We start from the raw sequence: 27,695 nt of genomic DNA, 5'->3' as shown, positions 1-27,695 counted from the left end.
ACAGCAGTGTCCCTGACATCTCACCCGGGAATGCTCAGGTCTGGAGGGTGCTGCCAAACACGTTGTTATTTTATCTGGCCTGGCCTTCGAAGCCCCTGAGGAAGGAAGGAAAATCCCCAGTCTGCTCTTTGTGTCATGACCATTTCCAAAACAAGCCCTCCTCTCCTCCTGTTGGGAAGTTGCCAGCCAGGCCGGGAGGAGGAATCAAGCAGGCAGGCAGGCAGCCTTGAGTCATTGTGCTGCCCCCCCCCCCCCTGGTTCAGTGGGGCCTTATCTGTTTGCTCCCAAGGGAAGGCAAGCAGTCCAGGGAGATTCCTGTAATGTAGGCAGAGTACAATAAAGCAGTCGGCTTGAACCTTCACCTGTGGATCTGGTTGCCTGTGCCTGATGCCTCCTGGCTGAGACTCCCAGGTCAACCCACTGACGAAATCAGCCCTTTTACGTTCCCAATTCCAGTTTGTCCTGCAACCATTGGGAGCAAAAAGGTTAAGATTTTAGAAAAGCACCAGACCGGAAGCAGATCAAGCAGAAAAAATGGAGTCCTCCAATTCCGCCCCAGTTCGGCAGTTGCACAGTTGGCCTGCAGCTGCCCAACATCCATTGTTTAAGCCAGGAAAGGGAAAGAATTTGCTGGGCTGGGCAGGGGGAGGAGGGAGGGCAAGGCTGCCTGCAGCTGCTTCCTTGCAAAGACCGTCCAGGGAGGTCCAGAGCAGAGGAGAGGAAGGGAGCCACTCCGTCCTTCCCGAGGTCTCAGCAGGACAAAGGACGCCCTGTGGCTCTCCTCCTCAGTCCTCATCGGCAGAAGCAGGGCGGGACAGTCCCAAGCCCAGCCGGCCAGCGAGTGGCCTGTGACCGACCTGGCTGCTTTAATGAGCACCAGAAGAGAGGCTGCCTAGAGAAGCCCGCTCTTCCTACTCACTCTTGCCGGCTGCAAATACTAGATAATCTCTTCCTCCTTTTGTCTCGTCTAGGACGGTGCTTGACACCCCCTAAAGCAGGGGTGTCCAGCCTTGGCAACTTTGTGGATTTCACCCCCCTCCCCCTCATGTGGCTGTGCCCTTTGGGGCTTGCCGCCCTGATTGCCCGTCTGCCCTGGTCTCCTTTTCCGGGCAGAATCACTCAGCTCCATTAGCCTCCACATTGGGCTTTTCTGGGGTCCTTCTGCCACTCGGATCCTGCCTGGGGATTGCCCAGGATTGGCCTTCCGGCCTGTGCAGGGCCTCGGGTTGCTCCAGGGCGCCGGCTGTGCCAGGCGAGGAAGGCGGCTTCCAGGACCGCCAAGCACGGCTTGTTCGTTCTCTGGCCTCGGAAAGCTGGCGGGGGAGTCCATCTCTGGGACCTCCTGCCGGGGCTCTTCTGGCCACAGCATCCCCAGGCCATTCAGACCCTGCGGCGACTTTGGCTGCTCCAGCCATCATTGGGCAGGGTGGCTTTGCCATTGCCAGGAGGGTCGAGGCAGAGGAGGGGCAGCTCCCTTCCTCTCCTCTCCTCAGAGGTGCTTCTTCACGCCAGGTGGCGACGGTGGCAGCACTTCCCCTCAGAGCCAGTCTGGGCTGGTCCCGTGGCTTCTTCAGTGCTCGTTCCGGCTGGGCCAGCGGCTTCAGTCGTGGCTGCCACCCCTGCCTGAGCGGGCTGGGCTGAGGACCGCTCGGCCTTTGCTTTGCAGAGAGGGTGCAATCCGGCACACAGGCCCGGCTGCTTCCGCACAGGTGCTCTGCTGAGCACAGTTTTCCAGGCAGCGCCTGCCAGGGATCTCCTGGGCTGATCAGATGGCAGCAGCTGCCCAGCCTCTCCCAACTGGGTTGGAGGGCCTGTGCCCAGAGCCCCCCCCCACCTCCTGCTCCTCCTCCCTTGCCAGCAGAGCTTGCTATGGCTTCCTTGGTGCAGCCTTTTAGCTCGGGCTTCTGCCCGCCTCAGGCTGGACCGGGGCTTTGAGGGTCCTGCAAGGCAGCCCCTGCCCGGGCTGAAGGGGGGAGGGGGCTGTTCCCAGGCCGGTGCTTGCAGCCGCGGGCCAGGGCTCCTCCCTGCCCCCTCCCTCCAGGAGAGGCGTCCGCCTCCTTCGGCTGCGGCGGGGTCCGTAGTTGGCCTGCAAAGGGGGGGGGCGTCCGGTGGCGCTTCACAGGGAGGCGGGATTGACTCCTCCGTCTGGATCCTGAAGCTGCGGGAGGGAGGGTCGTGCGGAGGCCTCGCGGATGGAATGTGAGTCCGCTGAAAATAGGAGCCGCCGTTCTAACTACAAGCCCGGATGGGCACAAACGTCCAGCTTCCCGCCACTCGTCGAGGGCGACCTGGGAGCGAGCCGCGTCCGGGGGCGCCTGCGGGCGGCGGCTGTCCCTGGCCGCCCCATCCCGGCCTCACTTCTTCCAGGGAGGGGCTGCGGCCGAGGCCGATTTGCCCTCCGGGAGCCAGGCAGCCCCCGCTGGGCCCCGACCACGCCGGCAGCCTTCTCGGGGCTCGAGCGCGGCGGGCCCCGCGGCTGCTCCGGTTGCGCAAGGCCCCACTCGAGGCGGGCGAATCACCGGCTTGGGGGGAGCGGCCGAATTCTTCCCGAGAGCCCTGCGCGCCTGGCTGTCAGGACGGAGGCCGGCCTCGCTCCCGCCTCAGTCAGGGCGGGATCCGTGGGCGAGGCGCGCCGGGAGTCCCGGCTCCCCTCGGGGGTCCCGAAAGACCTTCTGGCTGGGGGAGACCCAGCCTCGCTCCCCCCACGCCCTTCTCCGCTTTTCCTGCCTCCGACGGTATAGATGCCTCATTATCTGTTTATTAAAAACATTTCTATACTGTTCCTTTGCTTAAAAATCCTGAAGACATCAATAATATTTACAAAAAATACCTTTAAACAAAAAATAGATTAAAATTTGAATTAAAACCATCCATTCAACCCCAGAGGGAAATATTAGTGGAATTAATGACAAATGAAAGGCAAAATGAACAGACAATTTTTTCATAGGTGCCGGGGACCCATCCGGCATTACTGGGTGCAGCATGAAGGACTCTCAACTGCTCCATCCATGGGCTCCTCCTGCAGGAATCCCCCCACCTTTTCCTCTGGCTGACAGGCCTGGGATCCTTTTTGCTGCATGAGCCCCCCTTTCCTGCTCCCCACGTTTCCACCCTGGGCATTGCCCACTCTCAGCCCCCCCTTTCTTTCCCTGGCAACTCACTCCCCCATAGGGCAAGGGCGATGCCCAGAAGGTGGGCTGTACCATTTCCCCCACAAGCTATGGGGCAAGTGCTTCCTTTGCCATCACTGGAAGGGGCAGCTGGTGCCTTGCGTCTCCTCCTGCCAGTTTTCCACCACAAGGCCTTGGCTGCTAGAGTTGTTCACACAATGATCTGCTAACCTTGGTTAGAGGATTCTAGTACCTTTGGATTTTGCCCCAAGGTATTGTGTGAACCCAGAAGAACTGGTTGATCCAGTGCCCCATGCAGCGTGTTGTCTGGAGGCAGCAGCAGAACTGTTCCTGCAGAGCAAGGAGACAATGGGGGGGGGGAATAGCTAGACTGAGGAGGGGCTGTGGGCCTTCCTTAAGATACATTAAAATCCTTTAACCGCTCCAAAGGCATTTCCAAACACCGGGCATAGGATTTCACAGGCATCTCAGGACCAAACTGCGCTGCCCACAACTTTCCTATCGGAACAACCATGGCTGCCTCTCTCAGGACCGTGGTTCGATTCACACTTAGCAACTCAAGTTAGAAACCTCTTGGTACATTCACACAATAAACTAGGCTTGGCTTTTAACTGTCTTTCACTGTCTTAGCATGTTAGGTGATTGCAAGTGCCACATTTCTATCCAACCAAAAAGCATTTTGTGCAGTCTCAGCTTCTTTGGGTGGCTTAGGATCAAGGTTCCCCCAGTGGGCTAATTAATTAAACCAGCTGTGCTGCATGGAAAAACCAGCCCCCTCCCTTCCAAAGTGACGGAGAACCGCTGGGGCTGATGGATAGGCAGGATATACATGGGGAGGCCACTGGTGGCAGTCCTAGGCGACCCCTTCAGAGCCCAGCCAGGGCTGCGTACTGAGCCCAGGGGGGTCGGCTGTGGCGAAAGGCCTGAGGGCAAAGGGGAAGGAAAGGATCCCACTCAGAAGACTGCTGGCCAGCCAGCCTCTGGCCCTCCTCAGGCTTCAGGGGGCAGATTTCCTTCTTCCTAGCAATTCACCCCCCCCCAAGGCTGAGAGACCCCTTTCTGGGCAGAGGTGCACCAGGGCCCTAGTAGGGGAGGTACAGGGAGGCTGGGGATGATGGTACTACTTTCCTTCCTGAAGGCTCAGAGAATCTCCTTGCCAGCAGAGATCTGTCTAGATGGAGAAAGCAAAGCCCCACCAGCCACAGCCAGCTTCTGGCCCATCTGGACTGAAAGGGCCAAAGGTGGTCTCTGTCCATTGGAGGACCCTGCAGGCACCCACCTGCTGGAGTTCCTGCTGCAAGCTCCCCACCTCCAGCAGCCCCTCCCAGGCCAGTCATCCAACCGCTTTGAAGGAGGACCGAAACCAAGCCAGCCACAAGCCTGAATTAATTATAGCTCAAATGACACCCAGACAGGCATCCCAGAGAACGGAGCTCTCTGCCGCCATGCTGCTCAGTCCAACACAAGCCAGCAGCAGGCCACCCGCCTGGCCCTGGGCCTCAGGGGCAACGTCCAAGAAGGCCCAGCCCAGCAGCCACGTTCCTCAGAGCAGCACCCAAGGCCCCTTCGGCCCCCTGGGAAAGGCTCCTTCTGGACAGGGGCCCCCAGTGATTTGGGGCCTGGGTCAGAGTAGCCAACGTCACCCACATCAGGTCTTGGAATGAAACTGGCCCAAAAGCAATACAGGTGGGGCTCCCTGGCCCTGCAGGTGAGATGGAGCAGCCCAGGAACACGAGGGGGACCAAGGGGGAGCCTCCAGCAAGCCCACCTATGGCAAGGAGGGCTGAGGAACAAACTTTTCCCCCTCTCCCCCCCAGCAGGGAGATGCCAGGGCTGGGTGCAGACTGCCCCATCCAATGAAGGCACGGAGGGGGAGGGGGTAATGTGACCAGCTGGCTCTTTGCCTAGAAAAAGTTGCAGGATCCAGTCCTGCTATCCTCTTATTCTTTGACTCAAAAAACAAAACAAAACAAAAAAGCTGCAGGAATCAGGCTGGACTCCAACAGGCAGCCTCAGCCCCTTCCCAATCCAAGGCCCCACCAGAACCACCCGAAACCCAGCTGGAGTGTGGGAAGGGCGCAAGAGCAGGACTCTCCCTGCCCGGGAAGCACAGCAGCACTGCTTCTCTGTTGCCTTCTTTTATTGTGTGCAAGACAAACCAAGACAGCCAAAATCCAGGGAGCCCCTCCCAAAGGGAGCAGCGACTCCTCGGGTTCCAGTGAAGATCCACGTGGTCCAGTTTCTTTTTGCACAGCAAAAGATCCGGAGAGGGGAGGGGGGAGGCGGGGAAGATGGGCTCCCGGGGAAGGGCCTCCTTTCCTCAGCTTTCCGGGAGAAGCTTCCGGAGAGCGGGAGCCACGAGGGAGCCCCGACCTTTCAGACGCCAAATTCCACGGCTGTAAACAAATGTGCCCCTCCCCCACCCCGAGGACCGACAGACATTTGGCCGCAGCTCGGGTGGGGGGAGGGGCGGCAGGCAGATCGACCTCCGGCGCACGTCCCGGGCCGGTCTCCGCCGGGCCGCCGGGCCGCCCTCTTCCCTGGCACCGTCTGGGGGCCCCGCAGAGCTGCGGGAGGAAGCGAGGCTGGTCAGCCGCAGTCGGGCTCCGGGCTGTGGCAGCATCGCAAGGGCGGCGGGGGTGAGGAGCTCCCGGCGCCGCCGGCGGCCTCGTGTCCGTTGCTCTCGATGGAGGACTCGCTGCCGGTGCTCTCCCCGGAGAGCAGGCGGGTGACGCGCAGGTCGGCGCGGAGAAGCGTTACGTCGTTGCCGATAGCCAGCTCGCCCAGTCCGCAGATGAGCTGCCCCAGGCTGGACGCCGCCGCGGGCGCCGCCTCCTCCCCGTCCCCGTCCCCGTCCTCCTCCAGCGGGACCAGCAGCTCCTCGTCGTCGCCGCCGTCGCAGTCCTCGTCCCGGCCGCCGTTGGCGCAGCCCGGCCCCGCGGCGCGCTCTTCCAGTTCCTCGCCCAGCGAGTCCTCGGTGATGGAGCCCAGTTTGGGCGCGCTGCGGCTTCGCTCGACGGGCGGCTTGTAGCAGCCGCCCGGCCCGTGCAGGAGCAGCTTGCGGAGCGGCACCAGCGGGATGGCTCCGTCGGCCCCGGGGCCCACCTGCTGCAGCTGCTGGTGCCGCGCGTCGGCGCGCTTCTTGAGGCGGCGGAACTCGACCAGCGCCGCCGCCGACGTCTGGTACAGCAGCAGCGCCATGGCGCGGGCCTTCTCCGCCTTGGAGACCAGCACGGCGTGGCAGCGGAGCAGCACCGCCTTGTGCTTCACCTCGTGGCGGTAGATCCAGGCGAAGAGGCGCGGGAGGCGCGGGTCCGCCACGCAGTAGGTGACGCGGTGCAGCAGGTAGAGGTGGCCCGGGCGGGAGGCGGCCTCGGCCGGCACGGCGGGCGCCAGGCGGATGCCCTGCGGCCCGATGGTCAGTTTCATCTTGGTGCCGTGGCGGCCGGCCTCGCTCTTGGCCCAGATCTTCGCCACCGCCGCGTCGGTGCAGCCCTCGCCCTTGGCCTGCAGCGTGGTGGCGTTGCCCAGGTAGAGCGCCGTGTAGGTGGGCGCCTCGCTGCTCACGCGGAACTTCTTGCGCTTGGAGCGGAACAGGTTGCCCACTCTGGAGAGGGCGCTCTCGGCCGGGCAGGCGCGGGACAGCGAGCCCAGGGCGGCGGAGCAGGGCAGGCTCCCGGCGCCCGCCTGGCAGTAGTCCTTGGCCTTCCCCGACGGCGGAGGGGAGGCGCCGCGCGGGCCCGCGGGCTGCTGCTGCTGCTGTTGCTGCTGCTGCGGCCGCTCTCGCCGCCGGCCCGGTTGCGCCGCCCGCTGCGGCTGCGGCTGGCGCCCCTCGTCCGCGGCCAGCAGCTCGAATTTGTGCCTCTTCCAGGGCAGCATCGCGGCGCCCCCGCCCGCCGGCGCAGGCAGTCCGGGGCGCTGCGGCTGCTGCTCCCGGTCCTCAGCTGGAGGCGCCCGTCGTCGCCCCGGCCGCCCGCGCATCCCGAGGGACCGCCGGCCTGGGCCCCGCCGCCTGCCGCCGCCGCGCGCGCGCCCGGCGCCACTCCGTCGCCATCGCCGCCACCGCGCGCGCGTTACATGCCGGCCTAGGATCGCGCCGCCGCCGCCGCCGCCGCCGCTCCTCTGCTGGCGCTGGCTGGCCGCGCCGCTACATATAGGCCAGGCGAGGGAGGCCGCTGCGCCGGGAGGCGGCGCCCGCGATGCCGGCAGCGAGCCGAAAGGGAGGGCCAAAGCAGCCGGCGAGGGAGGGGCCGAAGCTGTGGCCGTTGGGTCGGGGGGCTCATCCGCGGCCCTCCGTCCTGCCTGCTCCCGCCGCCCCCGGGGCCGGTCGGAAGTCCCCGCGCCACCGGCCCGGGAATGGGAGCCGGAGGGAGCCTGGCCTCGCCCCCCCTTGGGACGAAGCGGAGCGCCTTCTCGCCTTGGGAGAGCCTCCGGAGGGGCTGCGAGCGAGCGCCCAGCCGCCCTCTCTCCGCCCCTCCGCGTCTGCTGGCTCTGGGTGCCAGCCCCCCCCCCCCCAAGACGTTCTCTGGCAAGCCTCGCCCGCTCAGGCCGTTTCCAGCCCGGCTCGGCCTGACAGGCCGGGTGTACCAGCAGGAGGGCGAGCCAGGACAGGCGGCTTCTGATGCTTTCGGGGTTTGGGGTGATCCAAGATTAAGCTGTTTCCGAAAAAGCCTTTTTGGTCCCTCCTTTTGAGAATGTTTTGCTTCTCTGGCTGGAGTTGAGGAGGATCTTACACTTCAGGTTTAAAGGGATGAGATTTTCAGAGGTGAACTGACTTTCCATCTCAAAAAGCCTATGACTGCACATTTAATGTGGTACCTGAATTAACTGATATATTGATTGGCTAATGGACAAAGCTGGATTTGCTACAGCACCAAACCAAATAAATGGAAGAACTGGCAAACCAGTTTTAATGTGAGCCTGTGACTTCCTCAGGTGCACCTGCTCACTCAGCTTTGGGGTCACAGTGAAGTGACAGACAGGCTGACCAATTTCATCCTAAAGTTGTGTGAACCTGTTCCAGCTGGCTCTTCTGAGCAGGAAGTGCTGTGGCATTTGGGGCTTTTCCCAAAGGTGCCTGCTAGCCACGGGCAATCCCACGGACCGTAGGTCAGGTGTTGCACTGGCCCTGGGCAGACCCAAGTTTCCCATAGCTGTGGAAGTCAAAATAACAGAGCTGGAAGGGACTTTGGTCATCTAGTCCAACCCCCTGCTCAAGCAGGAGACCCTGGCCTAGAGCATTTCAGACAGGTGGCTGTCCAGTCTCTTCTTGGAGCACCCACAATTTCTGAAGGCAACTTCCGTCAGGAAATTTCTCCTTAATTCTAGGTTGCTTCTCTCTTTAATGATCTTTTCTCCATTGCTTCTTGTCCTTTGCTTTGGAAAATAGGTTGATCCCCTCTTCTTTGTGGCAGCCCCTCAAATATTGGAACCCTGTTATCCTGTCCCCCCCCCATCTTTCTTTTCACTAGACTAGGCATACCCAATTTCATGCAACTGTCCTATGTTTTAGCCTCCAACCCTCTGCCATCCGTCTGGTAAACTCATTTTTCTTGCCATGCACATATATACATAACCCGAATTAGACTGTGTTGTTTCTCTGCATCATATAATATATGTGGGTATATCCATAATTCTGTATTTATTTTTGTCATGTTTATGTAATGTATATCGGAGGTGGTGACCCTTTGAGAGCTTTGTATGCAACGAAATTTAATTTTAATGTATGCCAATTAGTGTACATTCAAACTGACAATAAAGTTATTATTCTATTCTATTGTCTAATCAGCCCCTTAAGCAAGATTTGCTGTCTGCCCTATCTCACAGGGCTGTTGTGGGGAAAAGCAGGAAGAGGAAGCGCGAGCTGCCAAACAGAAGGTAGGAATCAAATCTAAGAAATAAACCAATAGAATAGATTATTTCTCCATTTCTGCTGGGTGGAGTCTGCTATTGGGGGAGGCTTGCTGATCTAGATAGGGGGCAAGGAGAAGAAGCAGTGCCACACAAACACACCTCTGCTACGGTCAGTGAAAGATTCTTCAGCTGGGAGGATCTGAGTGTTGGGGGGCAGGTCCCAGTAAGCAGAAAGAGGGTGCTGGCGCTCTTTCCTCAGCTGCTGTTGATGCTGCCCCAACCCAGCCCTAGCAACGGAGGAGGCCAAAACGTGCTGCTTGGGCAGCTCAGCTCAGAGGCTTTGCCCTGAGCCCAGAAGTACCTTAAGGTTACTTAAGGTAGGCTAAAGCTGCTTTCCACCGAAGTTGTCATTCGCAGCTTAAAAGCCTCTCCTCCCCCCAGAAACTGGCCTGGGACCGGCCCACAACCCTCCTCCCCTCTGCCGGACCCTCGTCCCCTCGCGCTCCCTGGCCTCATCCCCACGGCGGGGGCTCAGTCGGGCTGCGGGCCTTTCGGCGCTCACGCGGAGTGTGTTGGGAGCCCTGCCCGCGCGAGCGCTTATGCCGGCAACAACCCCCCTGCCCCCCCCCCAGTGGTGCACGGCCGGACGGAGCTGCGGGCCGACTCGGCGGCGCATCCCCTCCTCGCCGCTGCCTGAGCTGGGAAGGGGATTTCGCCCCCCTGCAGAGAGAAGCCCGGGTGCTGGAATAACAGAGTTGGAAGGGAAGGTCATCTAGTCCAACCCTCCCCCCCCCGGGTCGGCCCGCGGGGCGTTTTCGGCAAAGGGGCCAGAGTGGGGCCAACGTGGCCCTTGGCCGCTGCAAACGCCCTGAGGGATCGCGCGTGTCTCGTGGAAAGAGTTGGACTCCGTGGGTTCTCCGCTCCTGTCAGGGCTGAAGGACCGCTCCCCCGCGGCTTCAGGTTTCTAGTCCCCCTTGTCCTCCTCCGAAGCAGAGGGGCAGGAGCAGCGGCCCTCCAGCGCCCCCGTGAGGCCGCGGCCGCCGGAACTGCAGATTCGCGGAGCCCAGTTTCCGCCCGGAGCCTTCGCGGCGGTGCTCCCGGCCGCGCCGGCTCATTGGCTGCGTCTCGTCACGTGCCCGGAAGCCGCGGGCGAGCGATGGGCAAGAAGGCTGGGGCGCTTGGGCGCTCGCTCCGCCGCGGGGTCCGCGCGGGAGGGGCAGGATGGGTGAGCCTCCCCTTCCCTCACTCCCCCTCCTTCCCTCCCCTCCGTCCCTCCCCGGGCGGGACGGGGGGGGCGCTCCGGGGACCCCGGTTAACGGCGGGTCTCCCCTCCCCCACGCAGCGCCACACGAGCGAGCTGGGCGAGCAGGGCCGGGCCCCCCCGCCGCAGTCGGTGACGGAGCAGAGCCCGCTGGAGGCCTTCCTGGCGGCGGCGGAGCTGGCGGGCGCCGCCTTCGCGGCAGGTGAGGGCCGGGGAGGGGGCGAGGGGAGGGGTCGGCCGGCGGGGGGGGCGCCTCTGCCCGCCTGACGCCGCAGCCGCTTTCCGCCCGCAGAGAAGCTGGACGTGCGCCTGGTCTCCGGCGGGGCTGCGGAGGAAGCCGCCCGCCCGCGGGAGGAACAGGAGCGGCAGGTGCTGCGCGTCCCCCGAAGGTGCGTCTGGCCAGGGAAGGCCGGGGGGGGGGCTGAAGTTCCTGCCGGATCCTGGCCTCGGGCCCGGCTCCTTCCTCCGGTCCAGATGCGGGAGTCCCCGCTCCTCTCCTCCAGGCCTCGTCCTGCTCGCTTCAACCCCCCCTTCTTTCCTTCATCCTTCCCCCCTTCGCTCCCCCCTGAAGCCTCCGTCCCTCTTTCCAGCGTTGTGATTGTTTGCAAATTGGATCCAACTCCCTGCGGTGATGATAACATCATTATTGCTCAGCTCAATGTGAGCTGGCTAAAATTATAGGCGACTCTGTCAAAAAGTGCCTCATTTTGTTTGTTTTATCCTTATCAAGGTCTTTGTGAGCTTTGCTCCATCCTGAAGAATATTTTGAGTGTAGACCTAGATATTATATTTCTACTACAACAGTTGTGGGAATGAGGGCCTGTGAACCGTTCGTGTGGCGTCTCTGCCAGCCTTGAAATCTTGCCTGCCTGTGCAGTGTTTCCTCCTCTGGTTACAAATAATGACAGGCGAGACAGCTTTTTCCTGCCTCTTCTGAGTTTTTGAAAAATAATTTTCTCTGGAGAAATATTTTTAAGAACTAGGCAGTTTGCGATATTTTGTGTTCTTGAGGTGATCTAGGTAACGTGTGTTAATATGGATTGTTGCTTTGGTGAAAACTTATTAGCTGTAGCATTAGTGATAGGAAGGGAATACTTTCGGTGAGATCTTTGCCCTTGGACATGTTCTTATACTGGCCCTGCCTTTTTTCTAGGCCACCAAGGAAGGACTTTATGCAGGACAAGAGGTTGGGCTAGAAGACCTCCAGGGTCCCTTGTATGATTCTGCATCTCCTGTAGACAGGTCACAGCTAGCTTTCGTCAAGCTTAATTTCCATCACTTGTTTTGTTTTTCAGCTCTTTCACATCTTCCATGAAATCTATCCTCCTGTGAATTTTGGATAGATACAAAATGTTTTGAGTTTCTCTTTCCCTCCGTGTTCCTTTTAGCTATTCATTCTCAGGCATAGGAGCTGCCTGCGAAAAGTTAGTCCCCATCTTCCCTGAGGGGCAGCAAGGACTGCCTGAAAGGCTCACCAACCAGAAAGTCACTTCCCAGCCTTTCCAGCTCTCTTCTTTTCTGGTTGGGGCCGACTTCAGCCTTCCTCTAGCACAGGGGTCCCCACACAACCAGCGGGCTGTGGCCTACTCTCAACTGGGCTGCATGAGCAGCGGTCAGTGTGCACGTGCATGTGTGTGCACAGCTCAACAACTCACGTAAGCGGCTCACAGAAATGAAGCTGTGTACATGCGCACGCCTGCCCCTTGCACAAAACCGTCCCCTCTTCCCCTGCTTCCCCCCCCCCAGCACCAGGCTGCCAACCCGAAAAGGTTGGGGAACACTGCTCTACCAAGTACCTTTTGGTTTCCGTTACCAAAACAGTCTCTCTCCCAGGTTCATTTTGTGCACTGAAGCAAGCGTTTCTTTGTGGTGCGTTCAGCAGGCTAACAACCCTCTTTTTTCTTTCATTTTGTGTTTGGTTCTTCCAGGCCGCTATGGGACGAACAAACAAGCCCTGCGGCATTGGAGCAGGCTGAAAGAGACAGCTTCCTGAGGTGGAGGAGGCAGCTTGCGTGGTGAGTCTTCTCCCCTGGAGTCAGCAAAGAGCCTCTGACCAGCCTAAGTGGGGATGCTCTGTGTGCCCAGGAGAGAGAGAGAGGGAGAGGGTGTGGAGCTCAAGAGACTCATCTTGCACTTGGGGCTGTTCTCGCATCAACCTCTGCAGCCTGGATTGGCCCTCCGTGGCGATTCTCCCTCAAAGATGACGCAGTCCTGAAGGGTGGAGGGATGCCCAGCACACTCCTGGATCCCAGTCTCTCAATCTCTTGAAACTGTGGGAATAGTTTGAGTTTGGTGATGGAAATGTGAAAGAAGAACCCCACCCTTTATTGAAATTCTCCTGGGAAGTGGTCTGTTTAATGGAGGATAGATGAAATTTTCTGTTCGTTTATTTTGGTTGGGAAGGTTCTCTTATATCTGTTGGAGAGACAGAAATGGCGACAGTTGAAGTTCTTCATTTTCCAGTCCTTTGGGAAGGGACTGTCTTAAAATCAAGGCTGCCTTCTACCTGGGCAGAAGGGCCACGGCTCTTCAGCCCCCAAGAAGAATGTAACCAGCACCAGAAATGACACTCGGATAATGTTCTCAGTGGGCAAATGGCTTTGTTTAAACAAGTCTCCTCATGACTGCTGTAGGAGTCATAAAGGCTGAGCTCATCCTTAATCTCTAGCCAGGTTTAATGTGAGGTCAGAAAAAGTCTCAAAACCCTGTCCCGTCAATTTTTAAATATGTATTTGGCCACCCAAGGCAGTTAATGCTTCCTCCTCCTCCTGTTTTCCCCACCATAGCAACAACTCTATGAGGGGGGTTGAGTTGAGAGAAAGATTGCTTCCTTAGAATCCCCAGGACTCTTTCTTCCCCTGCATTCTTACAGGATGGAGGAAGAGGAGAACCTCCTGCTGACCCCATTTGAGCGAAATTTGGACTTCTGGCGTCAGCTCTGGAGGGTCCTTGAGAGAAGGTAACTCTGCTCTTTGATTGTGCTGGTCCAGTGAGCTCCCAGGGCCAGGCTGGCGCTCTCTGCTGGGTGGCTCAGGCGGCCTGTCGGAGCAGGTGGGATGGTGACCACTCTGAAAAGGGGCCTCCTTGTGGACAGGATGCCCTTGGCAGAGCCTGAGCACAGTGGCCCCGGCAAGGAGCCCCTGCCGTGAAGAAGCAGCCTTGGGAACGAGCGGGGGGGGGACGGCTTATCTGCCTGCAGGCTTTGTGTGTATGTGTGTGTGTGTGTGTGTGGCGGCCGGGTCCTGCCTGGGGCTCCACTGCTGGGATCCCATAGGCCAGGGCTGCCCTGGACCTCCGTCCTCGGCGAGAGTGAGATGTGCTTTCAGCCAGGGGAATAGCGTCCCTTGCCTTCTCTTTTGCAGCGATGTTGTGGTTCAGATTGTGGATGCCAGGAACCCCCTCCTGTTCAGATGCCGAGACCTGGTAGGTAAAACCAACTGAGGCAGCAGCCCCACTTTCTGCACTAGAAGCCACTAAAAGTTCCCCGTGTTCCAGGCCAAAATTAGGGTGGGAATAGAAAAGAAAGCAAGGGTGTGTACTGCATCCAACATACACAACAGGTCAGAATGATGATGATGGTGGTGGTGGTGGTGGTGGTGGTGGAAGGGACCTTGGAGGTCTTCTAGTCCAACCCTCTGCTCAGGCAGGAAACCCTATACCATTTCAGACAAATGGCTGTCCAGTCTCTTCTTAAAAACTTCCAGTGTTGGAGCATTCACCGCTTCTGGAGGCAGGCTGTTCCACTGGTTGATTGTCCTTACTGTTAGGAAGTGTCTCCTTAGTTCCAGGTTGCTTCTCTCCTTGATGAGTTTCCCTCCGTTGCTTCTTGTCCTGCCTTCAGGCGCTTTGGAGAATAGCTTGACTGCCTCTTCTTTGGGGCAGCTCCTGAGATACTGGAATACTGCTATCCTGTCCTCCCTCGTCCTTCTCTTCATTAAACTAGACAGACCCAATTCCTGCAACCGTTCCTTATATGTTTTAGCCTCCAGTCCCCCGATCATCTTTGTTGCTCTTCTCTGCACTCTTTCCAGAGTCTCAGCATCTTTTTTACTTCAGGGAACTTCAGCACTTTAGGGAATTGCTGGCTCTTTTGAGACAGGCAGGATATTGTAAAAGTCCACCAGGGAGTTTTACAGTGAGGGCAGTGTGGTTTTCCGGCAGGCCCATTGAATTTGGAACCTGCCATGGGACTTCAGACCAGCGTTTCTGAGACAGTTTGAAAGGCTTGGTGTGGGGGGGGAGAACCTGGGCAGGTGTGGCTATTTTAACAGAAGCAGGAAGCTTCCTTTGACCTCTGCCAGAGCACTTGTCACTCTGAAGGTGGGTCCTTCTGTTCGGGAAGGGCTGGGTCAGGCCTGTCGGAGTCCCTGTATCCCTGGGCCTGAAGAAGGCAGGAAGGCTGCCTCCCACGCGCTCCGGGCAGAGCACAACGTGGCCATTCAGGGTCACAAGCTGGCTGTGTTCCCGTGGCAACCTTTCTGAGTCAGCCGAGGGCCTCACGGAGACATTTAGGCCTGGCTTAATTTTTTCCCAGCTTTGTGCCTGGCTCAGCTGAGCTCATCCCGCTAGCTTGTGGCTCAGTGAATTCAGCAGATCCAGAAAAGGGATGAGTTCAGAAGCAGCCTAGGGGCCGCAGTCTGAGAGGGCTGAAGTGACTCCAGATGGACCGGGATGGGCGGGGGGGGGGGGGTTGGAGGTGATCGAGCGATGGATCTCCTTTACTGGCGGTCTTCAGATGGTCTGATGGATCCTGCGCTGACCACAGGGGGCGGGCAAAATGACCTCTTGGGATTCCCGATCCCTTCCAGCTCTTTCGTGGAGCCCTCGGAGACACTGAGCTCTCTCCGGGAGGGACAGGACGAGCCGTCCTTCAGCTGAGCAGGCAGGGCCGAGCTCCCCTTCTCTTCTCCCCAGAGCGTGCAGGGCTCCCTTTGTGGGGCTGGGCCTCCTGAAGGAGTCCCTGGCTGCAGTCGGTGCCCCACGCAGGGGAGAAAGGTGAGCAAAGGAAGGGGAGATGGCGGAGTTTGGAGAAGAACTTCGGATGGAGGCTGAGAGTCTGAGGGTTGCAGAGCTGCTTTGCTAGGTGGTCTTTTCTCCCCAAGGGGCTGGCTGGGACTAAGCGCTTCTTTGTTAGCTGCGCATCAGAGGTTTTTCACCTGCAGCAGCCTCTTTTTTCCCTTTAGCAGCCATTAGGCAAGCTCACTCCAGTTTTCGCCAAGGCAAGGGGCATCTGTGTAGTAGGCAGCACACCACAGAGCCTGGGTGCACGTTGAACCCAAGGTCCCCCCCCCCAGTTATTTCTTCTGGGTTTGACAGAGAAACGAAAAAATATTTTGTCACCAGAACAAGCGGACAAGATACGCAGGGAGCAAGAAATTCTGCCTTCCTGACAGGCCACGTCCATAAAACTGGCAGCCGTCCCAGAGGCTGCCTCTGTTCATGCCCTCCCTGGTGCTCCCATCTAGGAAAGTGTCCCTCTGACTGAAAATTGTGGGGTGTGACCCACTGCTCCCCTGGGGACTGGAACCAGGGACAGGTGAAGCTGGTCAGCCTTGCAGGGACGGAATGTTCCAGGCATCCAAGAACATCCTGTTTCCACTGCTGGGTCGTATCCAGACCGTGACAAATCCCTTCCTGATCCCAAAGGTCTAGTTTTGGAAAATCGCAAGCGAGCCCTGCAGATTGGCACGCTCGGGGAGGAAAACTGAACATTGTGGGGTGTTGCACACAACTATCTGAAAGCCACCAGCCTGGCAGCAGGATGGCCACGCCACTGCTCAGATACGCGTAGATGCCAGCCTCTGTTTTTGGGGACCGGCGGGAGGGATTGGTTCATGGTTCACCGTAAACAGGTGGCATTTAACAAGAGCCCAGATAAACCACCAAGGGGCTTTAAGGAGGGGTCTGACTCCTGAAATGGTCAGGAAAGTATTTCTTATCTGTCACAACGGAGCACGTGAATTGGTAGATGTGAAAACAGCATGGCTGAACCAGCAGCATCCGGTGCAAGAAGAGTAGGTACTACAGCCTCTTCTAGTCCAACCCCTCCCCCCCCCCGCTCAGGCAGGAAGCCCTGCGTCACTTGAGGTTTAGGGTTTCCTCTTGCAGTGGAAACGGTCATCTCTGGCATCTCCATAGCTCTCGTGCCTCCCGGGCACCTTCCTCTGATCTCTTGAGTTGCCCGCAGGATACAGCAGCCGAGAGAGCCCCAGGGGTGGACATTCACCGTGGGCTGCAGCTGCCAAAAAGACCAACACAGTGCTGGGCTGCATTAACAGAGGGAGAGAATCAAAATCACATGAAGTATCAATACCACTTTACAATGCCTTGGTAAGGCCACACTTGGAATCCTGCATCCAGTTTTGGTCCCCACAATGTAAAAAAGATGTTGAGACTCTAGAAAGAGTACAGAGAAGAGCAACAAAGATGATTAGGGACTGGAGGCTAAAACATATGAGGAACGGCTGCTGGAATTGGGTGTGTCTAATTTAATGAGGAGAAGGACGAGGGGGGACAGGATAGCAGCCTTCCAGTATCTCAGGGGCTGCCATAAAGAATAGGGAATCAAGCCATTTTCCAAAGCACCTGAAGGCAGGACAAGAAGCAATGGATGGAAACTAATCAAGGAGAGAAGCAACCTGGAACTAAGGAGGAAATTCCTGACAGCTAGAACAATTAACCAGTGGAACAACCTGCCTCCAGAAGTGGTGAATGCTCCAACACTGGAAGTTTTTGAGAAGAGACTGGACAGCCATTTGTCTAAAATGATATAGGGCTTCCTGCCTGAGCAGGGGGTTGGACTAGATGACCTCCAAGGTCCCTTCCAACTTTATTATTATTATCATTATCGTTATTAGCACCAGGCTGGCTCTGGATGGCGATGGATCTGGGAGCGGTGAGGAAGGAAGGCCGGTGGTGCTTCCTGGTGCACATGAGTATATCGTCATGGGATCCAGTGTTGACTTCTGCTTCTTCCAGTTCCAGCTCTGCACACCAAAATTTGCTGTGACTTGCAGTTCCTCAGTAATGCTAGATTTCTTAATCGACCCTGCGTGCAATGACGGGTAGTCCCAGTTTGGACCTGATGATGTACTGTTTAGTAATGGACCTGCTAGTAGCTAGTGAAGAGTATGAATCAGGGCCTTACGGAGCTTGGAGGGGCCGTTTAGAGCATTGGGTCAAAGTCCTGGCTTCCTGCAGAAATAAAAGCCTGTTTAGTCTTTGCCTTAAGAGGTCCGCTGAAAGAAAATCTAGCCTCATGATGGGTTATGTGGTCCCATTATCCAACTCCTCTTATTTTTAGCATTACTGTCCTAACGATGGTGTATTAAGTCATAGCCTTCTTAACCGTCTATTATGTACATTAGCAAACCAAAAAATGAAAGAGAATTAGTCCAGCAAAAAGAAAAAATCCTTGAGGACCCAGGCTGATCCCTGGCCATTACATTGTTTCAAAGTGCTTTCAGATCCTTCCCTGTGATGCTGCGCAGGAAGGGCCTGGAGTGAGGGGAGGAGGGCCCACAGCTCAGGTGACCCTCTGACAGGAAGCCACCTGGTCTGCAGGGGGGCCAAAAAAGCGTTTTGCAAGGGACCTCCCGAGTTTTCTAGGGACTGAAGAGAGAGGAGGGTCCCTGGGGGAAAGGCTTCCTGGGTGGAGCAGCCCCTCTTCCAACTGCAGGCCTTCCCCCCCCCCGCCCCCATTTGTCTCCCAAGGCCACTTCCACAGACACCCAGTTCCGTTGGTCGTCTGCTCTGTCGGGGACATCCGTGTCAGGCCGGCCAGTCTTTCCCTTCCTTGCAGCTTTGCTTTTCTCCAGTTCTTCCCCCCCCCCCCTTCCGTTCCTCAGGCCCCTGGAGGTTGGGGGGGACCCCGCTTCTCTCGGCTTCAGCCTTCGATCCAGCTCCCCGTGGCTGCTGCTGCTTTTTTTTTTTTTTTTTAGTGAAGGCTGAATCAAAATAGGCCTTGAACAGGTCTGCCTTTTCTTTGTTACCTGTTGGCATTTGGACTTCCCCATGGAGCAGGGTTGGTGTGCAGATCCTTTTCTCTTGGGCAGCTCTACGGAAACCCTTTTGTACCCTTAGAGTCAGCCCCGCCCAGACAGGTGGCGCACAGATTTGATAAGTAAATAAATCCTCCGCCATCCTCATTCTGGGCTTCGCTTTCCTCCCTTGGGTTTTGTAGCTCCGGCACCTGTTGTCTTTGTGGCCAGACTGGGCTTGTCTTCCTCTTGGGCTTCTTGCTTTCCTCTCTTGCCAAGAGAGACTAATAGTCACGGCTAGCACCGTGACGGGTGAGGGGGACCGCGCTCATCTCCAACTTCATTTCCATTTATTCCTTAAAGGGGAACTGTGCTTAAGTGGACGTAACCCCCCAAAAATGGACAAAATTTTTTGGGCTGCCCAGGGAACATAGGTCAGTGCTTTGAAAAGTGCCCAGAAGCAAAGGGTCCAACGTGGACTCCGTAAGAGGATGGACGAGGGTTAGGAGGGCCTTGAAAGCTACAGTCGTGAGCAGCAGGGGGGTCAGTTGGACTATCTAGCACTGGAATTAAGCCCAAGATACACGTTCGGCTGCATGCAGATTTGGTTTCCTTCAAGAAATTCAGTGCTAGAGAGTCCCATTCCTCTAATCTTTCCACTATTCCAGTTCTTTCACTAAATTTTTCCTGTTGGTTATTATGGGATAGCTGGCCTCCGCCTGTCACTTGAAGGAGAAAATTCTCAGCAAGAGGATCAGGAATTCCCCTCGGAGGACCGTGCTTGGTGGCATTCATCATGCATCTGATGTCACAGGGTGACAAGAGTTTATAAATATAAGCTGGCATCACTTTGTGTGACTGAACAGAGGCGCTCCTCCCTCGGAAACAGGAAGGATGTTTTTGTGGCTGTGACTTCCCCCCTGACGGCCACTCATCCTTTCATGACCTGACCGTGGCTGCAGAACCATCTGATTCTGGAGATAGGCTGGGCATCGTCTCCAATCTTGGCAGTTTTACAACTTGTGGTCTTCAACTCCCAGAATTCCTCAGCCAGCATTCTGGGAGTTGAGGTCTACAAGTCGTGAAGTTGCCAAGGTTGGAGAGCCCTGAATTCTGGCCCAACCCTGTGCCCAGTGCAGGACTCCCCCCCCTTTCCTCCCCCCCCCAGCATCCCCCACAGACGGCCTTTCAAAGCTCCTGAAGTTTCTCTTCCGTTGCTGAACAGCTGTTACTATTAGAAAACATTTCCTGAGCTCCAGCCAAAATCAACTTCCTTGTGGGTGAAACCCTCTGACGCTTGTTCTGTCTTCTGGAATACCTCTGAGCAGTTCTGCCCCGTCTTCCCCATAATGGCCCTTCCAATATTTAAGGGCAGCTTTCTCGTCTCTGCAGCCTTCTCTTCTCCAGACCAAACAAGCCCCCCCTACCTCTCCTATTGCCCCTCATAAATCTTCCCTTCAGCCAGTTTTGGCTGCTCTCCTTGGGACCTGCCCCAGATGGATAGCATAGAAACCCAGAAAAGTGACCGGCAGAAGAGATAGTAGGCCATTGAGTCTGCCTTTCTAAGTTTTGTTGTTGCTGTTATTTATTTATCATTTTTAAATTATTTTTATTTTTTTGTTGGATGATGGACGTGTGTTTCTCCCCGGCATGTTTAAACTCAGGTTTCTGGCGATCGACCCACTTCCTCCGCTGGAATTTGGTTCCCAGCTTCCACGGCTCTTTCTGTGAAGTCATCCTTTCTAACGTGACTTTTGAACTTTCCTCCTGTCAGTTTGGCCCCCTTGATTTTGTCCTTGATTTTTGATGTCTTTCCTAGCAGGTGCTCAGGACTGGCTTCTGGGTGCAATCCGAGCAATGCAGGTTTAGAGAGGAACACTAACTTGGCCACATTCCCTTGTGGCTGTGGCTGCATCACACTCTTGGTTCACAGTAGGGTGGTGACCCACCCCCAAAGCACCGAGATCCTTTCCACGGATCATCTGTAACCCAGAATGTTCCCATCCGGGGGATTCCCCCCCCCCCGATGATGCAGCACTCGGCGTTTGTCCCCGTTGAGGCTCAGCTTGTGGGTCTCTGCTTGTGAGTGTGGCTTGTGAGACCCTCCCAAGCCTCAGGAGTGTCCCGATGGCGTCTTTCCATGTTTGATCATCTTCCATCCTTTCAACGGAGTCCAGGTGGAGCCTCGTGCTCTGCTCTGGGCACTTCTTTTCAGCTGGACCCTAATCACTGACTTGTGTTCCCTGGGCAGCCACGTTGGGTTGCCATTCCTCTCTCTTGTCCTTTTTTTTTCTTTTCTTCTTGTTATGTCCACTTAAACACAGTTCCCCTTTAAGGAATAAATGGAAACGAAGCTGGAGACGAGTGCCGTCGCCCTCATCTGTTACCCTCCTAGCCACGGGTCCATCCCATCCTTTCCCTCCACGGATAGAGCAGGAGGGCCTCAGTGGGGCTCTTAGTTGCCCTTCCAAGCCCGTGTCCTTTTTGTGTGGTATTTGCCCTTGCACAGCCGTGTTCCTGAACGGCTCCCGGCTCTCCTGGGCTTCCTTTGACTTGGTGGTGTCTGGCCACGAGAACTCGGCCTTGATTCCCTGAGCCTCTGGTTTTGATGGTCTCTCCGAAACTCTGGACGTTTCTGAGGAGGTTTTGGGACGTTGCTGTCCTGGCCGGGTGGGGCTTTTACTTTGCCTCTCCTCCCTGAAGAATAAAGCAGGGCCAGGAGAGGATCCTCCAGATCCAAAGTATTTGCTTTGTTTTGTTTCCTGTCTCGGCCGGATTCCCACGTTCACGTTCTGGGTCCTCCATGCCCCGGGCACTTGCTCCTCCTCCAGAGGGGTTCTTCCTATTAAGTGCAACTCCAGTGAAGGAGAGTATTCGTTGCTCAGGGTTGAAATGAGGGGTCCTGGGCGCCCCTTGGGCTTGCTTGTTTTCTCGCAAACGTTTCATGTCCCTAACCAGGTAACCTCTAGCACTCATGATGTCACCTAGTCAGGGTCATGAAACGTTTGCAAGAAAATGAGCCCAGAGGCACCAAGGACCCCCCCTCCCGTGAAGGGCAACTGCCAGTTCTCTTCCCCAGCCCCTCCCTTCATTCTCCTGCCGCTTGGGATCTTGCAGGAATGCTACGCTAAAGAAATCAGCCTGGAGAAGGAGAACCTCATCCTGCTCAACAAAGCCGACCTGCTGGGGGAGGAGCAGCGCTCGGCCTGGGCCCGCTTCTTTGAGAAGGAAGGGGTCCGCGTGGTCTTCTGGTCGGCCTTGGCAGAGGGGAGCCGGCTGGGGGCCAACCCTGAGGTAAGGGGGGGGGCCTGGGAGGAGGCCGGGCGAAGAAGCCCCGCTCAGCTTCCCAAAGATCAGAGGGTTACGTGGTGCCCAAAGTTTCAGCTGCCCTGCGAGCCCCTTGCGTGACCCGAGTGGACCGGTGTGGTCCCCCTGCCCCTCCCCCAGGCTTCTCTTGGGTTCCTTGCTTGCTGGGGAAAGCAGCCTGTGTTGCAGCCCTGTCATTTGGCAGCTGTGCCACCTCGGGCGATTAAGCTCTTTCAAGCAACCCCCCCCCCTTGCAAGGGAATGTATTGAGTGGGAACAGCCTGTTTTTTTGGGGGGAAGCTGGGCCTAGGAGGGCCTCTGGCAACCTTCTGCAGCTTTTGATCCCAGGGCTCCTCTTTCCTTCTGCTCAGGAGCTGGAAACCAGGGCAGACCCGGCTAGCCAGGGTGCCGGCCCCAGGGAGCAGCGGACCACCAACGGAAGAGCAGAAAGCCCCCCCGGCACCCAGCGGGAGAGCGACAGGGAGGAAGACGGTGACGTGTACGAGGACTGCGAGGAGGAGGAGGAGGAAGCCTGGCTGACTTGCTCTGAAGATGGGGAGCAAGAGACCCCCATTGTGCCCTTGGGGAGAAGCAGGGCTGAGCTCTCACCACCAGCACCCCCCCAGGCCTCCCCCATCAGAAACAGCAGCTGCCTGGTACAAAGAGAGGAGCTCCTGGAGATATTTGCAACTGTTCACGCTGGGAGGAAGAAGGTCAGAGAGGGGCAGCTCACCGTTGGCTTGGTGAGTGGATGGTTGCGCTGGGGACAGGCTGCGGGGTGCCTGTCCGAGCCTGCCTCCCTCCCTCCCTCCCTCTGGGCAGGCTGGGGGGTGAGGTGGGCAAGGCCTCCAAGGGAGCCCCCCCCCCGTGCTGCTGCCAGGAGAGACCAGGAGGGGCCCCTTCCTGTGCATCCCCCCCACCCCATTGAAAGGGACCCTTGGCCCCTCTGGGTCACCGAGGGCTTCTGAGGCGCCGCCTCTTCTTAGGGAGGTTTTCCTTCGTGGGGGGCTGCTTTCCTAGAGCTTCCCTCCCCCACTCGGCACCCTCGCTCTGGAACCGGAGGAAGCCCACCTGGCCCTTTCTGATACCCTCAGCCTTTCCCAAGAATGGCCCTGATCGAGCTGGAATCAAAGCAGGCAGCCATCTGCTTTGTCACAGCTCACACAAAGACGACCCGGCTGAGCTCGTTGGAGTGACCAGTGTCTGCTCCACCCCCTCCCTCCCTCCCTCCCTCCCTCCCTCCCTCCCTCCCTCCCTCCCTCCCTCCCTTCCTTCCTTCCTTCCTTCCTTCCTTCCTTCCTTCCTTCCTTCCAAGGTGGGCTACCCCAATGTAGGGAAGAGCTCGACCATCAACACCATCCTCGGGAAGAAGAAGGTGTCTGTCTCTGCCACGCCAGGACGCACAAAGCACTTCCAGGTACTGCGAGGAGCTCTCTGGGCTGATGGCCGGAGACCCCTTCCTGCCTCCTCCTGCTTGGTCACCCCATGGCAGTGAGCCCCCCCTTCCCCCCATCTCCATCCGGCGTCTGCCCTGGTCCCTTTTTTCCCTTTTTGCTCCCCGTTGGCTGCCTCGTTCTCCTCTTTGGCGAGGCCAGGAGGTGGCCAGGGGGCCCTTGCCGGTTCCCCGGGGAGCGGGGGGGGGTCAGGAGCTTTGGGATGGGAAGGCCTGTGGAGCCCTCCTGGCTCTGCTGTGGGGGAAGCCCCTGCCCTGGGGTGGCCTCCCCCCCCCCGCAGGAGGGAGAGGCTTGCTCTAAGCTGGGGAGGGGCCTTGGCAGACGCTGTTTGTGGAGCCCTCCCTTTGCCTCTGCGACTGCCCTGGGCTGGTGATGCCCTCCTTCGTCTCCACCAAAGCCGAAATGGTTTGCAGCGGCATCTTGCCCATCGATCAGCTGCGGGACCACGTCCCCCCCGTCACCCTCATATCCTTTCTCGGGGAGCACCATGGCAGGGGAGGTGTGCTGGGGGGGGGGCAGGCAAGGGAGAAGCCTGTTGGGTGGGGAAGGGAGGAAAGAACTTGTGAATGGCGCTGCCAGTATTCTTCCTAGCCTTCATGTGGGGGGGGGCTGGTCCTGAATAAGGGAGGCAGAGGGCTCTGGACTGGTCTCTGGACCTCTGGCCGGAGGGTCCCCCATGTCTGGAAACAGCTGGGAGGCAGAGGGGAAGGTGCTGGCCTCATCCGGATGGAGCTCAGCTGTCCTAGCGTGAGGAGGGGAGGGGACTGGGGGGGGGTCTCTCAAGAGGGGAAGAGGCCCTTATCCCAAAGGTGGTTCCTTCACTCCCCCACGTCTGCCAACGGATCCCTCGGCCAGTCTTGGAGGCCACCTATGGGATCAGCATCCTCCGGCCACGCGAGGATGAGGACCCTGACCGGCCGCCAACCTCAGAGGAGCTCCTGTCGGCCCTGGGCTGTGAGTAAACACCCCGTTGGGTGGGCCTGAGAGCGTGCGGGTGGGTGGGCGGGTGGGCGAGGCGATCTGAATGTGTTGAGTCCACAAACTCCAGGGAGACCAGGCCAGGGGCTGCAGCTTAGACCGCTGGTCTGGAGGGTGACCTCGGGGGCTGGGGGGGCGGTGAAGTGGAACCTCATATCAGAGAAAACAGTGGAAACCCCCCCCCCCAACAGCTTTCTGGCTGAAGACACAGACAGGGGAGGGATTGTCACTCCCCAAGGGCAGATTCTGGGAAGCTCTTAACGGGAAATGATGCAGCCTCTTCCTCCTCCTCCTCCTCCTCCTCAGCAGTAAATCTGATCCTCCACCCAAGGTCTCCTTGGAAGGGGGAGTGGGGAGTGTCTAATTGCCATGCCAATACAAAGCCTCGATAGAGCCCAGATCCTGGGATAGACTGTGCTGTCCCCCCCCCCGTCTCCCCAGCAAAGGCTCTGGGGCCTGGGCTTCCCCCCTCCCCAAGATGCTTGTCCTGCAGGTATGGTGACCCCCGGCCTCTCGCTTTCTCCCTCCGCTCCACACAGGCATGAGGGGCTTCATGACGGATCACGGGCAGCCAGACCAGCCGCGCTCAGCCCGTCTCGTACTGAAGGACTACGTCACGGTGCGTTTTGGGGTGCCTGGGCCCCGATGCTGGCCTTGGAGCAGAGCCGGCCCCTAACTTTTCAAAAGTGCCGGGTGCCTCCTTTAGACACGGGGGCTGGCAGTTCTGCTTGAGTGGGAGGTCTCTGCACCACCTCTGTGGCCTGGCAGGAGGCAAAGCTAGCCCCCCCCCATTCAGTAAGGAATACTTGTAAGGAAGGAGAAGCCTCTTTTACGGTACTCCAGGATAAGAGCCGCGATCGCACAGTGGTTAGAATGCAGTATTGCAGGCCGATTCTGCTGACTGCCGACTGCCGGCATTTGGGCAGTTCGATCCTGACCGGCTCAAGGTTGACTCAGCCTTCCATCCTTCCGAGGTCGGTAAAATGAGGGCCCAAGTTGTTGGGGGCAAGAGGCTGACTCCGTAATCCACTTAGACTGAGACGGCTGTTCAGCACTATGAAGCGGTATACGTCTGCTATGGCTGGTGCTATTTCTGATCCAGATTGGAAGATATTTCCGAGAACAGACAAAGAAGCTGGATGTGTGCAGCAACTGCCCAGAAAACCTGTTGATGAAGCCCACAGGTCGGGCACAGGCGTTACCCTCGGCTCTGGCTTGGCTGCTTTTACTCAGGGCTGTTACGGAAACCACACTCCTGGGTTCCCACGTTACCCCAAGCCCAAGCCGAACTGCACTGGTCTAACCCAATGTGTGAACCCCAGCAGAAAGCAAGGAATACCTGGGAATGGGGAACCCGAGGACACGGCCTTGCTCCCCCTTGTGAACGCTTCTCCTCCTGGCCTTCCATGCAGGGCAAGCTGCTCTACTGCCACCCGCCTCCGGGCGTGGATGCCAAGCTCTTCCAGTTGGGGCTCGAGAGGCTTCGGCCCAGCAAAGGGGCAGCAGCAGCCGCGCAGCGCAATGGGCAGCAGCCGTCCGGCAGGGTCCCCAGGATGAAGCAGACAGAGAACCCAGTGGACTTGGCCTTCTTCCACCAGGTGAGGCAGGGGGAGGTGCTGGTCTTGCCACTCCATGCTGTGGGGGGTGGGGGTGCGTCCCCGAACAGAGCAGCTTTCAGTGAGCCCTGGATGCTGCTGCAAATGGCCGGGGCTGATGTGCCCGGTGTCCCCTCGTCTTCCTGCCCTTACGGGGTTCAGACAGAACCTGCTGCCCTGGCATTTGCCTTTCCTGCCTGCCTCCGTCCCCCATCCCCCAGTCCCACCTCTCCTTCCTCACTCTCAGGAGCCCCCCCACACAGCCTTGCCTGGCTTCCCCAAGACATTGACCCAGAAGCTCACTTCAGAGGAGCTAACTTTGCAGTTTGAAGGAAGCCTAAATTAAGCAAGATTAACGCTAACCAAGTTAACGTGTGCAAACACAACCTGGCTCTGACAGACTTAAGCATTTAAAATAAACCCAGCCACGGCAACACAATAAAATTCACAAGGTCTCCACACCAACAGGAGCACACAGACTAGTTCTAAAGGGGTTGTGTGTTTTTATTGGGGCTGAGCAGAGGCTGGGGGGGGGGCGAAGGTTGGTTGCCCAGAGGGCTTTTCCCTGGAGCTGCCCTTACAAGCCTCGCCTGGGGTCCCCTCCTGCCCTGCTGAAGCTGCTTCTCGCACAGCTGCTTCTTGGGAAGGGGAGGGTTGGCCCTCCGGTATCCACCGGCCAGCAGCCCATTCTGGTGCGGCACTGGGCTGGCCTTTGCCTGTCCCTGCACGGGGCCTCAAGGCTTCGCCTGCCTTCCAGGAGAATGTCCGGGCCTTGACCAGAGGCACCCGGGCCAGAGTGGGCTGCCCAGCAGAGACGGCTGCCCACCTCCCTTCCGGACCTGGCTCGGCCGATGGAGCTGGGAAGCCGTGGAAGAGACACGGGAACCGGAACAAGAAGGAGAAGCTGCGCCGCCTCAACAGGCACCTGGAGGCCTGATGGCTGGAAGGCCGGGAGGGAGGCAGAGGCCCCCGAGGGGAGGGGCTGCCCCAGCGCCCTCCGAAATAAAAGACCTTTCTTGATGGTGTCTCCTGGTCACCTGGGCTTCATCCTCTCCTGAATCATCACGAAGCCGATCAGTCTCCTGACGGGATGGGATGGCTCTGCCAGGGTGGGGTGGGAGTGGATTTTTTATAGGTTTTTTTTTATTATTATGCACTGGATCTATAAATGTTGTAAGCTGCCAGGAGTCACCTCTGAAATATAATATAAATTTGTTAAATAAATAAATAAAGAGTTGAGAAGTTCCTGCCAGCAGAAACTACCCCCCAAGTGGTGTCTTTTCCTTCCTCAGTCCTGGAGCTGCTGGTCTCCACGAGGCCTTTTTCAAGCCCTGACTCAGTTTCACTTCCCACTCTGGCCTGGTGAGGCTGTCCTGGTAACCGAGTTGGTAGGGGAAGCCATGATGACCTTGGCGGCACGTTAAGCCTGTCATTGCTTCGCCTGCTGCAGGGGTCTTGCTCTCAGCGCAAGGCCGAAGGCTCCACGTTCCCTCCAGATCCACTTGCAGGGCGGGGGGGAGGGGGGTCTCCATTTCCTGCTGGAGAGCACCCCAAAGGCAGCTGGTTGGTCTCGATAGAAGACAAAATGCTGGACTCCGTCTGATGGGCCTGGGCCTCATCCAACAAGGCTGCTTTTAGGTTCCCCAAGGGGGCCTGGCTCTCTGGGCACGACGGCTGCCCCTCTCCCCTGCTTTGGGGGAGGGGCGAGGACCGCCTGGTCCTTGCAGGGATTCTCAGCAGGTGGAAGGCTCTCCTGGGGCTTTCCCTCTCTCTCCACACGGGGGTGCTCTTCCCCCGGTTTAGCAGCAGCGAATTCCAGCCAGAAGCCAGCCTGTTCCCCCTTATGGGGATGGGGGAGGACAGCAGCCCATGCGGAACAGCCTGGGAAAGCCATTAAAAAAAAATCCCCATGTAACGTTTTATTTTCTTTTACATGCGTGGATATATTAATATTTTATCTTTATTCTAGCAATATATAGTATAAGGGTGATGCAATTGAACAAAAAAAAATCTAAAAAATGGTCTGCAATTGACATTTTTTTGTATTTAACAAGAAATTAACAGATGGGTGTTCCCTTCTGTGGAAACACACACACACACACACACACACACACACACACACACACACACACACACGT

The 27,695-nt window shown here is 57.7% G+C and overlaps 2 protein-coding genes across 3 annotated transcripts; one reads left to right on the top strand and one right to left on the bottom strand.

Moving 5' to 3' along the window:
* Nucleotides 1-5,253: 5,253 nt before the first annotated feature.
* FAM43A (family with sequence similarity 43 member A) lies at nt 5,254-8,399 on the bottom strand. The gene has a single exon (XM_039341529.1). It carries the CDS (start codon nt 7,110-7,112, stop codon nt 5,721-5,723), a length of 1,392 nt encoding a protein of 463 aa, XP_039197463.1. The 5' UTR covers nt 7,113-8,399; the 3' UTR covers nt 5,254-5,720.
* A 1,690-nt stretch (nt 8,400-10,089) lies between these two features.
* On the top strand, nt 10,090-26,819 carry LSG1 (large 60S subunit nuclear export GTPase 1). Of its 2 annotated transcripts, XM_039341527.1 has the most exons (14): nt 10,090-10,209; nt 10,327-10,447; nt 10,538-10,634; nt 12,174-12,260; nt 13,118-13,204; nt 13,608-13,668; nt 21,342-21,518; nt 21,902-22,273; nt 22,846-22,947; nt 23,306-23,449; nt 23,815-23,938; nt 24,502-24,581; nt 25,375-25,560; nt 26,315-26,819. In XM_039341527.1, exons 1-14 carry the CDS (start codon nt 10,141-10,143, stop codon nt 26,492-26,494), a joined length of 1,887 nt encoding a protein of 628 aa, XP_039197461.1. In that variant the 5' UTR covers nt 10,090-10,140; the 3' UTR covers nt 26,495-26,819. The 2 variants fall into 2 exon arrangements, with proteins under 2 accessions (XP_039197461.1, XP_039197462.1); XM_039341528.1 differs by lacking the exon at nt 10,538-10,634.
* The last annotated feature ends 876 nt before the right edge of the window (nt 26,820-27,695 follow it).

Source organism: Crotalus tigris, unplaced genomic scaffold, assembly GCF_016545835.1.
Source record: "Crotalus tigris isolate CLP2741 ecotype Arizona unplaced genomic scaffold, ASM1654583v1 scf7180000017765.3138416, whole genome shotgun sequence".
NCBI lineage: Eukaryota > Metazoa > Chordata > Lepidosauria > Squamata > Viperidae > Crotalus > Crotalus tigris.
This window is presented reverse-complemented; position numbering and strand designations above follow the sequence as displayed.